This window comes from Solenopsis invicta, chromosome 9 (genome assembly GCF_016802725.1).
Source record: "Solenopsis invicta isolate M01_SB chromosome 9, UNIL_Sinv_3.0, whole genome shotgun sequence".
In the NCBI taxonomy this organism is placed as follows: Eukaryota; Metazoa; Arthropoda; class Insecta; order Hymenoptera; family Formicidae; genus Solenopsis; species Solenopsis invicta.
In genome coordinates, this window is record NC_052672.1 from 11,252,654 (window position 1) to 11,268,735 (window position 16,082).

Consider the following 16,082-nt stretch of genomic DNA (forward strand, 5'->3'; position numbering starts at 1 on the left):
ATCTCATTGCGTTTTAATTTTAATTTTACAGCGGAGAAGGATCTCATCAGTCGGGTTGCAGTGAGGATAGGACGCCAGGTGCGATGGCACGGGCGATCACAGTTCATGCCGACACGAAACGGGTTATGTACTTCGCATAATTCTTTTTTCATGTTGACTTGAACCGCCAACGACATTCGAACCGACGTTGTTATCCCTATGAAGAAACGACTGTATATAATTGCGACTCCGTGATACAGATGTGAGAAGCTTTATCAGAAAGAGAGGATCGCATCACGTTGCGTCACAAATTCTTGGACAATTTAACAGTTAGGACAGTTTGACCGATCAATTCTCTTGCGTACCTTTCTCCTATCTCTTTCCTCTTTTTTTTCTTTTTCGTCACCTTCCTTTTTTTTAATTTTAAGTCTATACGACAGTTTTTTTTTTTGTATGCGTGGCACTGTATGTTTTATTTACGTCTGTATAGAAAATGCGAATTTTCGATTGATTTTATGAACTTGTAGAGTAAGTTTTTACAAGAGGTGCTTTAATGCAGTTTACAAATCAGATTAAGGATGTTTTGCACGTTTGGCTAGGAAAGTCGTCTGCGGTCAAAGTTGGAAAGTAAACAAGTTTTTTTTCTCTGTAAAAATTATGCTTGGTAAGATCATGGAGAGAATAGAGATTTCTCTCACATTAACAAATTAGATGTGGATTTCTGTTGTATTACTGGGATACAATAGCACTTTTTGACTTAGCGATCACTCAGTGAAATGTGTAGCATATTACGCTTATTTTTTAGGGAGCGAATTTTCCCTAGCATTTGTATGAAAAAAAGAGACAAAGAAACAAAACGACCTGGACAAAGAAAGAAAACTTTAATTATATAAATCGCTATTTGCGAGACTGTTATCTTGTTGCATGTATGTATAGCTTTCATTTTGCGAGGAGTGAAACTCCATTCTTGTAAATTCTGTAAATTTTAGACTTCTAATCATGCTGAAGTGATTGGCATAAAAAGTAATATCAGTTAAATAGTGGTTGTAATATCTTTAGGATCGCGAATCATGTCACGTCATATCCGTTATATTTCAATGCCGGGAAAATAACGTCGAGAAGTAAGGCTATCTTTTATATAACGCACTTTTAACCTGTCTTTGAAAATTTCACGAGATAATTGAGGTATTCTTGAAAACCAACTGGATGGAACAACACCAATTCACATGTACACTTCGGCTGAGCGCAGCATAATAGATAAAAACATAATCTTGGTACATAAAGACAGCTGTATGTAATAGAAATTAGTCGAGGAGTGTTATGTAGAGCACGCGTGTTATTTATATGACTTCCAATATGATTTAATGGCTAGTGTCTATTTGAGAGAAATACTATCATGGATCACTTCTATTTGACTAATCAATACGACGTATCATATAGAAAGATACTAGAATTTCTTATTCTTATATTACTTATTCTTATACTACTCTCTTCAATTTTTGAGAGTTCCCAGATAGACACTAAGCTTTAGGATTCGAATTTAGCATAGATAATTAAATTAACTGTCGTTATTTTACTGTTACTAATCGTTAGGATGTACATTTTTATTCGTCTCATTTTAGTTTCTTATTAGACCGTTATCGTCTGCACGTTGCACAGCTCATAATCTATGCTTTACGCCGACTATTAATGGCACACTGGAACTAGGATACAACCTTGCCGAAGTAACTTTATCTGTGTTAAATACCCCTTTAAACTATTAGGTGGTGACCCTAGTGGTTGGAAATCTATTAAGAAAAAGAAAGATCTGTGTTAAATATGTTACACGAGAATGCCGGGGATGAAAGTAAACGGATATCCGTGTCTGGTGTCCGAGATAAGCCGGGATGTTATCTACTTGTCAGATAAAAGATGGCTATGAATTAAATCGAATTCACGTGGCGTTAGAAGACGAGGCCTTCGTCAGACGATGAAATAATTACGAGATACAAATGTACCCAACGTATCAATGTAATCGTAAAATTATCCTCCAAACGTCAAAGCTTAATCAATCGTAGCGTTAATTAATGCTCTAGCAGTAAAGTGTAAGATTAGTTGTAGGAGTATTATATAAGAATAAGATTTTTTTATTAGTTTTAAAGAGGAGTAATTGTTTTTGCTTGATAATGCCAAACTTTAGAAGTTTTTCTATTTTTATTCTAATAATCGCGACTGTTGTGCAAATCTATGTCTGTTGGCACAATAATTCTAGTAATACTAAGCAAGCCTTAGCAACATATGTACCCAAGCCTATGGATAGGATCGTATATTAATAGAATTCTTGTTCTTCTATTAACATACGAATAGAAATCATACGAATGAAACACGTATGAATAGGAATCATACTAATATAGATAATTATGTATCATTGTCACGTTAAATTATTGTGTATTATTAGAATCATTAATATATCAAGATCTCTTTTTTTTTCTTATAATTATGTTAGCGCTCGTATAGGAATCGAATTCCTACATTACAATCTGTCACGATCCACATCTCAGCAAATCAGTATTAATAATAACAATGCTTATACTGGGAGATAGAATATTCTTGGAAAATTGGTTTTTCGAATCAACGGGGCAAAAAAGCGGAAATGCTATTTTTGACTGTATTAATGATTCTAATGTTAGGTTTACAAAAAAAGAATACAATGTTAATCTATACCGGAACTATATCGGAAAGTATGGAAAGCGGACCCCTAAATCTATTAGTAATATTTATTCTAGTTGTTAAAGCGAATGACACGGTAATTAATAATGATCTCTTTTCGGCGCACTCACATACGAGCATTTGCGCTGTATAGGAGATATAACGGACTATATAACGAACTTTTATTGTCTACAAAATCTGTTTGGAAACGACCGTAGTTGGGAGAGCTTAGTCAAGGCAACTCATTAAACGGATGAAGCGACATATATCTATCACATAGAAATAAGAAAAATACACTCAAAAAGAAAAGATTATTATTCGCGTTGTTGATGCATCTTATGCGAATGAAACGCCAATATATAATATATTATGGTTCATCATCTTATATAATTGTAATCGAAAGTGATATGAGCCGCTATACAGATTATAAGGACGACTATATGATCTATAGATTTTAAGATGAATCATGAAAGAATAAGTTAGCCGTCGCCGTAATATAATCGATAATATTCCAGTGAATACCAAAACGAGACTGGGTCTGTCGCAAGATTTAATTGACTCCAAGTTTCAGTCGAGTGCGTTAATAGCGCAGAACGAGCCATTCGTCGACTCGAAGCAACATTTCCGTCAGCTTGCATTCAATGTTCTAACATTTGACAAGTATTTATATTTGTTTGAATAATTAACAACGTGATAAACTCCCGAATGCGGGGGTATTGGACGTTATTAATGCACTCTTCTCTCTATGACATTCTTCATATATGTACTTCTGTGTTTTTATCTTCTCGCGTTTCCGCGTGATCGAAAACTCTCGCCCGATGTTTTTCTGCGTCTGAACGCAATGAACAAAAAGAAAGAGGATTAGTAGGAGACTAGTCCTTTTCATTTGTAAATATATTACCGTAATTTATTTTGTAGATCTCCTTTTCGGCAAAATAATACAAGACAACAAACAAGACACTACTGGAATTTTATAGACAGAATTTTATGATAGTAAAATGCGAGATTAATGAGATAACGTATTATTGCGCAAGGTGTTTCACAATTTTTTTTTCTTAGTGGGGCAGATCGCTCGAATATTATAAGGTCGATCTTTTCTTTTAACAGATGTTTTAATTAGGCCATTAGGCGTCGCAATTTTATAACTCGATGTTTTCAATTGCGCTCTTCTGCCAAACGTAAGAGAGATATTTTTATTTATTTACGCTTTTACAGTCTGATCTGCTACAGATCTTTAGCTTTCGATGTTCAGAAAGCTCCATAAGCCTTAGCGAAAGCTAGTGAAAAAAAGTCAAGATTTGTGCTAAAAAATTCGCAATTTGCCACGATTGATATCGAGCCTTTTAAACTCGTGTGTAAAAAAAACTCATGTGAAACCAAAGCGGTAAAATGAAGATCGTTAGATTTCTAGAAGAGAAGCTTCATATAGAGCGCCCAATTACAAGATACACGAAGTTTAGTGAGATAAACGAGAATAATAAGATAAGTGATATTCACGATTGGATGGGCCTCTAGATACATGGTCCGCCTTGCTGTTTGCACGTTCAGCGCGAGACACAATCGTGTGTCGCGATAATTTATATTTGTACATCTACATATACATACATATATATACACACACATACACATATATTATATATATACACACACACACATACATAAATTATAGTATAATTATTGTACTTTGTAAAAATCTACATGTCGTCTTATTGCACAGTAAAATAGTAAGCTATCTTGTCTCAAAAAATCTGGTGCATCTACCTTTGAGATCTCGGTCTCCCAAACTCAAACTCATGCGAAATATAAAAATGAAATGAACACGTATAAACAGTGTATAAATAGCAATTAAATGAATCGACGATTGCTCGATATTACGCAAAAATTCAAAATTTTTTATTACCGCGAGATGTAAATCTGTTAAGTTACTTTACGTCTCATGCGTGTGCGTGTAAATTTTTTCTAATGTAAAAAAATTGTAAAAAAAACTTATACGATGTATTGAGACGTGAATAGACTGAATACATGGAAAGTGTTCTCTTTACAAAGATTTTTGTTTTGTTTGGGGGACGTTCACAGATCGAGAATAAGAGATATATCGAAATTCTTCAAGCTCGTTCAATTTTAGCTCCGAAACGTGTCTTTAGCGTCTTAAGAATTGTACTACATTATAAGATCGTTACTACTTAAGGCATGTGCAAAAGTGCAGGTTTCAAAGTGTCAGCTTTAAGAGTGCTAGCGGATCAATAGTGGCGTTTCACGATAGCGAACGTGACGACAGGGAGCGATATTACCGTTAGATATACACACATACACACACACACACATATATATATATACACATATATAGCCTTTAGGAGCTCTAGTTTTGTCTTCTAATTTCTAAGTGTATACTGTCACTGTGTACATACGCATACCGTATGAGTATGTTATACGGATAGGTGTCACTTCGAGGAAGAAGACTTTGCGAGTCTCGCGAGAGAAAAGCAAGACAGAATAAGAACGACGACGTAGTAGTTTACCATTGTAAAATGTAACGCTTTATAGACCACGGTCGTGACGATAAAGGAACGATTTTGGTCGAATTTCGAGCGTCTCAATTCAGCGGCCGCACGCTTTTCTTCTGTCTCGGACTTTTTCTTTTGTTCGACGTTAAATTGACACTTTTAATTATGAAAAGAGGAACGATTCGCACTACACGTTTATATTTATTTTTGTTGATCGATTTTCCGCAAGTAGTTGGTATAGCGTTTTCTTTTGTTTCTAAGCGAGCAAAAATAGGAATGGACGATAGATCTCGTATGCTCTTGTCGAGAATATAATAGGTGGCATTTTAATAAGATTCCGATGAATTCAATTCCATATACGGATATTTTCATTGTGATTGCATCGATATTTGTTAATCCACGACTGCATCACATTCACAATTTGAAACTTCAGTATAGCGAAAGTATACCTGGAGCTCTATGTTGAGAAATAAGATTTTTTTTTTATCACAGAGATGTGCAAATTATTCGTATAACTCTGTTAAAAAAAAAAAATAAACACATCTAGAGATAAGTTTTTCCGAGTCAAAAAATATTTGAATCAAAGAAATTTGTATTGTATAGTTAAAGGAGTTTCTTTGATTTGAAAAATTTTTGGGTTTCTTTTATTAGAATCAAAGAAATAGTTTAATTGTGTAACGCAAATCTTTTTTTTATGAAAGAAATGTTTTTAAAAAACCAGAACAAGCAAATTATTTCTTACATTTCTGTCAAATTCTATTAATTTCTTTGAATTAAAAAATTATTTGTTTAAATTGAAGAAAAAAAGTTAATAATGTCATTTCTTGAAATCAAATAAATTTTTATTTTCCTCGAAGGTATTTTGACTTCAAATTAAAAAAAAAACCAAGTTAAAGAAACGATTTTATCAATTTATACTTTTCTCTGGATGTAGGTTTACAAAGCGAGCTATTCGAAAAGTTCGAATATAGAATTCTCTAATACATATATATTGATGAATCACGTATACATCTTGTTTTTTTATATTGATACACTTATATTTAAAATGATTATTATATAATTATTTTTTCTCACATAGATTTTTTTATTATCTAAATAAAATTCTATCTGACAGTCATGTTGTTTATTAAAAGTTATGTTTCAAAAAAAATCCTGATTCGCACATCTCTATTTTATTGTCAAGTGAAATATACAATAAGCAAGTTTTAAAGAAACTGTCGAAAGTATCATTCTTCATTAAAGAGACTTGGCGCTTCTTTTTCACCTAGCGTCACATACTTTTATCACATTGTATTACATAGGGCTGTGTGTTCTGATATATTTCAAATTATCTATTACAGATATTGCCAGTATTAAGATCAAAATATTCGTAACTTTTTTATAATCGCGCTGAAATTGTTTCCATAAATATTCAGCTTCTTGAAAGTATCTTCTGATAGCACAAAGTGAATTTCAGAAATAAACATTTGCTTCTATAGATAGATACGCAATATCGTGGATTAACATCATTATATTCCGACATTCGACATCCAAGTCGGATGATTAATATCTCGTTGCTCTTCTTCGAGCTGAAAGTAAATGAGCGCGGAAAAGAGCAAGAAATGTGACCTATTATATCTAATCGGGACAAGATCGAAAAATGTAGTCATGTGGAATTGTATTTATAAACATTAACGAAAGATAACTGAAGTTTTCGCAAGGCAAAAAGAGGCGGAAGATTAGTTAAAAGACTCGGTCCAGCCGATATAGTCTAGATGCACATTCTTTTAAATTTAAAGATTTGAAAAATCAAATATAATTGTGTACAATTGTGAGATTAAAAAAATTTTAATTAATATAATTCAGTAAATGTGATTCTTTTAATGCGAGGATAATTTTTTGCATTAAGAGAATCTTTTAAAGAGAATGCCATTTAAATTGATCTCTTTGCAATTCTTGGGCCTTTCGAGTGAACCGGATTTAGTCGTTGCACCCAACACGCTCAGTGTTAAATTTCGTTAATGTTTATAATTACGATTCATTCAAAGAACACGATATCAGCACACTAAGGAGCAATATCCCACCGTTATAAAGAGAAAACTCATACATATAGACTTTTGTGTATCTACAAGTGCCTGGCGCTTCGTCCGCGCGTATTTGACGTCTGCAAATAACAATGTTGAACCAGAATAACAATATCGAAATTCTAAAAGAGAGAATTAGAGCGAGAGAGAGAGAAAGAGAGAGCGAAAGAGAGAGAGAGAGATAGAAAGAGAGCAAGAAGAGATATAGGTGATTGTAGATAAGTATCGAGAAGCTGTCGATAATAATTAATTAATTAAATCCAGACTCGTCTAAGTCTAGATGGATAGATACTTGTTAAGGAGCGAGCGGGGATGCTACGAAAATAGCGAAAGTCGGCAAGTTTTCCCAATTGACCGCGCCCTGAAAGTATAAACTTAAATTATATCTGTTGGAAACATTCATCATGCCTCATCAAAATGGTAGTAATTATTAGGTGTAAGGTATATATACATATATAATATACATATATGTATATATATATATGTATAAAAATAAATATATATATATATTGTGTACGAAATATATGACATATATTTATGAATGTCGGACGAGTAAGTTTTAAATAATTATCAACCTGAATAATGTGTGTCGTACATGATCATTGGATTCATTATTGGACTGATTTCGCGGTCTTAAAGCACGCGCCATGCACACAATACATGTATAGCGTCAGTATGATTAAATATCGGTAATGATAGTCCGCACTGAGAGAAAAAATTCCTAAATTTTAATAAACATTTGAATACTTGCGATGAAAATTTTTATTAAATGTAAATAAATATTTGTTTAGTACAAGAATCACCAATGTGATTTTAGTTATCATTTTTTTATTGAATAAATATTTATGTACCGTAAATAAATATTTCATTGCAAGTATTTAAATAAATTTTTTTTTCTCGGTGCACACGTAAAAAGGTGTTTATGACAACGCGAAAATCGGAGCGAGACGGAAAATCGGAGCAGACAGCGCGTTGCGAGCCCTTCTATATATCGTATTAAATGAATTAATTATGGAATATTTGTTATTGAGCAATGCGAACGAAAGGGGTAGACAATAGTCAGAAGTGGTTACTGTTTGCTTAAATGATCGTTGATCGTCTCGGACAATAATTTTGTTCTGAATTGCATGCTGCGAACTTCCTTCGAGCTCGAGGTCTTTAAAGGGGGTTTCACTAAAAATCCTTAAATTCAATAAATTGACCTTCCCAAAATAGAATTAAAATTTAGCATTAATATACATGTAATAAATATAAATATAAAAGGAAGAAGTTTTATATAAATCGTATTTTTTAAAGAGACTAATTATTTTATCCTGAAATCCTGAAGTTGTACAGATTAGAGGCACGGAGTTAAGTAACACGCGCTAATTCGTTTACATTGCTCGATATCTGACGCTACATAGTCAGCCGGCTAAACAAAGAACACCACTGCAACCACAAGAAAAACTGCGCATCTTTATAAATTATAATGTAAGCCTCCGGTGTTCTGAATCTACGATCGTTGATCGAGCAATGCAGGTGTGTCGCGAAATGTCCATTTTCTCGCTTAAGGACTGAAATAATTGTGACAATTGCATCCTTTGATTGAAATTGCGCGATATCAATTTCTGATCTAATATTTCAATCTGGGTAACCAAGCTTTATTTCCAAATTTACCTCGAATTTAAATTTGTAAGATATTTAATTTTATTGTTACATTTGTCGTGTTTCTACGTGAAAATTAAGATCAATAAATTAATATCATATATTTCTATGAATTTCTCGCGATATTGTCTATCACTGTATAATTGTATTTGGTATAATATACAATTATAATAATTGTAATTATAATATATAATGGATTATATAAAGAATATAATTATAACATAATTATTACTATAATCATATCCATGATCTTAATTTATTATCTTAAAAAAATTTATGCGAGCAATTTAGAACTCGTATATTCCTTACATCAAATGCATTTTATCCTACCTACGTCTTTCAAACGATCAGATTTTTATATCGTTAAAAACTTGAAAACAATGCAATTGTTGAATTTTGGTTTCCGTTGTATTTAATATGTTTCAGCTTTTCTCTGCAATTTTAGAAAATATTCGACTGTCACATTTGTGCCTCCTTTATTGTACTTGCTAATTACATCTGCATTACAAGTCGGTCGACGATCAGTTCATCTGAAAATGCAATAGAGAATTGGATAATCAATCACATCTGTGATTTCTATTTGGATTGGAAGATAGGCGAGTGCTGATACAATACGACGACGAATGAAAATTTTGACGACGAAATAATTATACACATACGTTGATATATAACAGTGCATGAATTTACTTATTAATAACTTTATATATATACATGACACTAATATCTACAAGATCAAGGAATCGGGAATTGTACGAACAGAAATTCGCTCGGTGTAAAAACTGAGCGGATCATTTCGTGTATATAACAGGACTCGTTAATCGAAGTTCAAAGTAAAAGGCAGTGTAAAGGTCTGATAAAGGGCTTTTAAGACTTCGTGTAGAATTTTAAGGGAAGTTGCGTTATATATAAGACAATATTTTGTGTAACACAGGCGTTGACGGGCTTTCCGAATCGTTTCTCTCTGTAAAGTGGCTCTTGAATCATCAATATTCCTTGTCGATACACTTGTTCTATTAAACTTGTATCACTCATACGACTCCATCTGTTTCTTTAACTCGCACATTCTTTAAGTAAACTTCAAAGTATATATTACTGATAAGAATTTTTGACATACTTTACAACTAAATATAGTAATAATTGAAAATATACTAAGGTATATATATTATTTAAAGTATATATTTGCAATTTAAAAGAGAAAGTCTTGTAAATATCTATTATTTCTTACGTAAAAGTTTAATATTGAATGACGTTTTTTTCTGATTTTAATATTTAAGAAATTTACAAAAATTTAATAGAATTAGAAAATACTTTTAAATAACATTAAAAATTAATATTTAATATTCTCAGTTTACATGATTTTCGAAATCATGAAAGAAGACTTGCACAAATGTTTAAAAAATATTTCCAAATTATCTATGACGTTCTAACGCGCAGGAGATATCTTCGATCAATTAAATTTTATTTTATTTACCGCGGAAGAGATTCTAGCTGATGCTCGCAGGAATCGGTGGCGAGGGCTTTATTTTGAAAGTACAGAACTCTGCTGCGACAACGTCAGTGATAATCGGAGTATCGATAATAAATATTGATCGTTTCATAGAGCGCTGATAAAAGTGATACAACGCTTAATTGTTCCGCAAACGCAAACGTGATTCGTGATGAGAAATCCGAAAGTGGCGGCGGTCGACGAGCGAGATACCTTCGTCGGACGAATGCGCGACTCGACTTCGCGCCTTGTCGATCTGCGTTTAACATCATCGTAACGAGAAAAGAGAGGAAAATCGTATTAATTATAGCGAGAGGATCCACGCAATAGTACATTCTCGACAACTTGGGCACCAGGCTCGGTCAGCGAGTTAACTCCGCTTGACTAAACCTTCTTTTGCCGTAGTCGAATCCTGTTGTGCATTATAGTTGTGGCTGTATAATCTAACTAAAACAAAAGGCAAATTGTTAACCGGAGTTAACACGGACCGTCGACCCTTTCGAGTTAACTTTCACGCGTACCATGGAGATAATTCGCAAATAAGAAAAAAAAACGATTACGCGCGCTTGATATTGCGACGAAAAATACATGCGAATTGAACGGAGCAAAAAATTTTGTAAATTATTTTGGAAATGTAAATGTTATAGCACACAATTGTTCCCACACTCACGTTGACTTGCCTGATTCAACTGGAAAAAGAAAGGTGTGCCATTCATATACATATATATAATTTTAAATACGATTCTTGAATGTGTGTAATCAAAAGCATCACTGAGAGTTGGAGGGGAGTGGAAAAAAGGAATTCGATTCACTGGTACACGTTGAAGAAGATATGCAAGATATCATAATTCTGTAATTTGTACGGCAAGCCAGCTCAAAAAGGAAAACATACGCATAATTATTTATTTATATATATATATATATATATATATATATATATATATATATATATATATATATATATATATATATAACATTGCGACATTTAGTTGTAGCGATGACAAGTTTTCATCGCGGTTTTCAAGAATGTTACATTGTACATAAATTATTTACGTATATAAATACATATATAAATATATACACACACACACACACACATACACACTCTCATAGCAACTTAAGCCCCACATTGAATAATACCTCGACTGACTTTGTCCCTTGAACATTATGTGTATCTTTAATATAATGCAAACAATTCCATGTCCGTCATAAATTATTGAATAAATCGAACGTTTCTCTCCGTGCTCGGCATATCGCTCTAAATCTATTGTGAGGAAGTAATAAGAGAATAGCGGTTCAGAGTAGAATGCAGAATACGGAGACTCGTCCGTAATGTTGTATCGCAGTGTACGGGTTTAATCTTACTTTAAGTCTTTTTCGGGTCTTAATTATGTATAGATTTTCTAGCCATAAATAAAAAATTAGTCACGTAAGATTTATTATGGGTGGTATAGATTTAACGAGATCTAAATAAACTTCGAAAAAATCTATCATCGACTTGTCTCCATTGTCTTATCCTTTTTACTTGACTCTGAGCGACAAATATGCTGCGAAAAATGTTAAACCAAAATTTTCTTATCTTTAATTATAAAATACTTGATATCTATATTTAATTTATCTGTCGAAGCTCTTATCTCACATCAGTGCATTTAAAAGGATAAACGAGACTATAAGTCTTTTTACCGAAAAATTAATTGAGAAAAGCTCATCAGTTTATTAGAAAATATTTTAAGATTGAAGAAGAAACCTGAAAAAAATTATAATTTTATTCAATTTTTTGTTTATTTTAATCCTTTTAGATTTGATAATTCTGTTTTTTCAAACTAATTTCTTTACGTTCTTTTTTCAACATTTATTCAAATAAAGGATGAATCTTTTTTTTATTTATTTATCAACTTCAGCTTCTGGAACAAAATACGATTTCGTAAATGTATTTTATGCAGTCGAAAAAATTTATAAATTTAATAAATTGTAATTATGTAAAGATTTCATTTAGTCAACAGATATCTCATATTATTTTCTGTTTGTATCTAAAATAGCATATTTTCCGTGCAAATCAATGCATATAACTTCACAGAGTAAATTTATAAGAATACGTGTTATGTTTACGTTTTTTCATCCAAGGTTTTTTCGACGATTTGCCTCCTGAGAGCAATAGTAATTCTAAAAATTTAATTTCGCGGCGCGTTAAGTGTGATCTGCGTGTAGGGTGCGGGTCTGTTCTGGCTGGTTCCACGTTTTGTTAAACCCTGAACGTGTTTGCACGTATTTTTATGTCTGAAAAATTTTCGAGGTTTGCTGAAACAGTGAATTAACATTTCGAATTGTTACTACTTTTTGTATAGCTCACAAAAAAAGATAATGGTAATTTGAGATAAACGATAATAATTTGACTTGAGTGTTTCACACATGCTTCGCGTCCACGTGTAGGATAATTTTTTTTTAAAGGTCAGTATGTATAAAGAGATATATAATTTTTCATAAAACGAAAAGAATTTTTACGATCTGATATACTTATTGATCTCTCACACAATTTTTACCTTCTGTAATATTATCTGTAATATATTAATAACCTAACCTAGCCATGTGGTTACTTTGCCGCCTTATATTTGATAACTTAACGTTTTAGAAATAAGATAAATATTCCAGTTGTTAGATGTTTAATCATTATTGAAAACACATTTCATTTATCACAATATCTTTTTTCATATCTTTTTGCATGCATAATAAAAATTACTGTTTACAAGAAATAAAATAATTATACAATTCTGAACTTATATACAAGCATAATATATTAATGATAGATTTGAAGATATTAATTTTGAGTTTTTATTTATAACTATTTTATTGTCTTTAATATATAATCAAAAACTGGAATGTCTATCTACTAGAACATTTACCTCGTCAACCAAAGTCAAATCTAATTGTTCTCGTGTTAATATTTATTAAGAATATCAGGTAATATGGAAGCAGTATCAGCCTTTTCCATGTATGCAGCAAAATGTAACAACACGAAACAGTTACAGAGTGAAAAGAGGAATAAACAGAACTTGTCAAAAACTTTGAGTCAAAAGAGCAGGAAAGATGTGAAACGACTACATGCGAGCCAACAAGGCAAAGGTATCTTGAATATTTTTGTGAAGAAAGAAGAGAAAGGCGATGTTATTAAAATGAAAGTTTAATAATTTATAATTCCTTGTCTGTTGCAGGAATAAAATCTAAAACAAAATTGAATAATGTCAGTAAAAAGGTACAGTCAATAAGTTACAAGCAAAATATGCATAGAAAATCGAAATTAGAAACAACAAAGAAACAAAAGAAAAGCAACCTTAGCAAAAGAAAAATTATTCAGATGACTACTGATGCAGTATTGACAAAGAATATTAAAAAAAACAGCAAAAAGAATTTAAATAATATAAAAGCAAATTATAAGAGTGATTCAAGTAATTTAAGCACAGATTCAATGATTAAGATAAATGAAGATAGTGATGATAGCAATCCTATTACGAGTAGTCAAAAATTATTTCAGTGGTTATTACACCCTATGGATATAGACAAGTTCTTTGAGTGAGTAAAAGTTGAACAGTAATTGATAAATAAATATACATTTTTAATGCTTAACATTAATTTTTTTCTTTTGAATCAGACAAAATTGGGAAAAAGCACCAATGTATGTGAGAAGGGATATGCCTGAGTATTACGAGCGCATCGTATCAACTGATTTATTGGACAAAGTGTTGAGGAACAATCATCTCCTATTTACTAAAAATATTGACATAACATCCTATTCTAACGGAGTAAGAGAAACTCACAATCCTTCTGGTCGTGCTGTCCCAAGTATTGTTTGGGACTATTATAACAACAAATGTTCTGTGAGGATGTTAAATCCTCAAACATTCATACCCAAGATACATGCGTTGAATGGTAAGATATTGTATAATTATAGGATCGCTGCACCAGGCACTAAACGATTATAATAAATAACTGATAAAGAACATATTAAAATAAGATTTCAAAATAATAAATTGCAAATTATTATTTTCTAAATCTAATGTTCACACAGACTTGATTAAAATATTATTTTTATTAAAATAGAATTATGTTAAGTTGTTCTTATTCATTAACTGGTGTAGTGACTATTCTTTTAATAATTTTCTATCATTTATTTCTTTATAACTTTCTTTTTACAGCTACCCTTCAAGAATTCTTCGGTTGTTTTGTGGGCGCCAATTTGTACCTCACACCACCTAATAGCCAAGGTTTCGCACCTCATTACGATGATGTAGAAGCATTTATTTTGCAAATCGAAGGTCAAAAGCGATGGAGATTATACAAACCACTTAGTGAGAATGAATTTTTGCCAAGATATTCCTCCAAGAATTTTGATCAGTCAGAGATAGGGGAGCCTATACTGGATACAATTGTTAAAGCTGGTGATTTATTGTATCTACCGCGGGGAACTATTCACCAAGGAGTGACTCTTGATAATGTTCACAGCTTGCACGTTACATTAAGTGTGTATCAGAAAAACAGTTGGTGCGACTTCCTTGAAAAAGTGCTTCCACAAGCTCTGAACCGAGCTGCCGAAAACGATAGTCGTTTTCGTGAAGGATTGCCCTTGAATTACTTAACATATGTCGGCACTGCACACAATGAGAATAATCAAAAAAATATTTTTAAAAATAAAATTAAAGATTTAATCACTCTCATGATAGAGCATATTGATATCGACAATGCAGCCGATTTGATGGCCAAAAATCAAATTCATGACTTTTTGCCACCTTTCCTGCCCAAAAACGAGCGAAAGCGTACTGTGGCGGAAGACGGCGAGATCATGACTAGTAACGGAGTTGTTAAAAACTATCCGGAGATAACACTTGAAACAAAGATACGATTGTTAAGATGGCATTGTATTAGGTGAGTTACGGCGAGTGAATTTCTAATCCTAATTCTAAAAAGCGAATTCAAAAGACAGAATAATAATATATATTTCTGTATTATTAGATTGTTAAAAGAAGATGGACTCTATAAGATATATTACTCTACTGAGAATTCTAAAGAGTATCACGAATATGAGCCGCAGTTTTCAGAAGTTGATGAAGAATTTGTGCCTGCGATTAAGCAAATCATACGAAATTATCCTAATTTTATATCTGTGAAAGAACTACAAATTGAAGATAATGAAGCAAAGGTATGACATATCATATTGTTTGCAAAGTCTTATTAAATATTACTTATATAATGTTGCAATTAATATAATTTTGAATATATTATAGATTCAAATGGTGAAAGATCTTTGGGAAAAGAATTTAATTTTAACGAAGGATCCTCTGTGTTGATATACAAATTAATTTTTTTTTTAAAGAAAAGAAAAGAGAATATATGTGAAGTTGTAGAAATGTCTAAAATACTAAGGAATATATATATATATATATATATATATATATATATATATATATCTCAATGCTCAAGAGAATATATATAATTTTTTTTTGCAACACATGTACGTGTGTGTTTTTGTTGCGAAATACGAAACAAACAATAACAATACAGTATTACAAGTAGAAAATTATGTATAATAGTCATATGACATGATATGAATATCAATTGTATAATACCTTCAATGATTCTTGTTATGTTTTATAAATCACGTGCGAATGAGCTTTTACAATATATTTTACACTTTATTTTTATTTTACACTCTTTTGTACGCGGTTT

The 16,082-nt window shown here is 31.9% G+C and overlaps 2 protein-coding genes across 10 annotated transcripts in view; both read left to right on the plus strand.

Annotated features, from left to right (window-relative positions):
- LOC105208282 (protein argonaute-2) overlaps positions 1-11,854 on the plus strand; it is a 36,819-nt gene extending 24,965 nt beyond the window's left edge. For 7 of the 8 annotated variants that reach the window (XM_026134674.2, XM_026134678.2, XM_026134679.2 and 4 more), the window contains one exon: positions 32-140. In XM_026134674.2, the coding sequence (XP_025990459.1) occupies positions 32-140 (109 nt within the window). Of the gene's footprint in view, positions 1-31 lie in introns of all 8 variants that reach the window. The other variant, XM_026134676.2, reaches the window with a different exon arrangement.
- Positions 11,855-12,359: 505 nt separating this feature from the next.
- Positions 12,360-15,970, plus strand: LOC105197100 (ribosomal oxygenase 1). 2 transcript variants are annotated; one of them, XM_026134671.2, is made up of 7 exons: positions 12,360-12,812; positions 13,323-13,484; positions 13,574-13,931; positions 14,011-14,288; positions 14,555-15,281; positions 15,369-15,555; positions 15,641-15,970. In XM_026134671.2, the coding sequence occupies exons 2-7, from the start codon at positions 13,328-13,330 to the stop codon at positions 15,701-15,703; spliced, it is 1,770 nt and encodes a 589-aa protein (XP_025990456.1). In that variant the 5' UTR covers positions 12,360-12,812; positions 13,323-13,327; the 3' UTR covers positions 15,704-15,970. The 2 variants fall into 2 exon arrangements, with proteins under 2 accessions (XP_025990456.1, XP_025990454.1); XM_026134669.2 differs by having other exon boundaries at positions 12,363-12,812; positions 13,315-13,484.
- Positions 15,971-16,082: the final 112 nt, after the last annotated feature.

Excerpts from the sequence above, each read along its gene's own strand:
- LOC105197100 (XM_026134671.2), top strand. The coding sequence starts at position 13,328 with ATGGAAGCAGTATCAGCCTTTTCCATGTATGCAGCAAAATGTAACAAC. Across the intron at positions 14,289-14,554 it reads CAAGATACATGCGTTGAATG|CTACCCTTCAAGAATTCTTC; the intron begins GTAAGATATTGT and ends TTCTTTTTACAG. Across the intron at positions 15,556-15,640 it reads TTGAAGATAATGAAGCAAAG|ATTCAAATGGTGAAAGATCT; the intron begins GTATGACATATC and ends AATATATTATAG.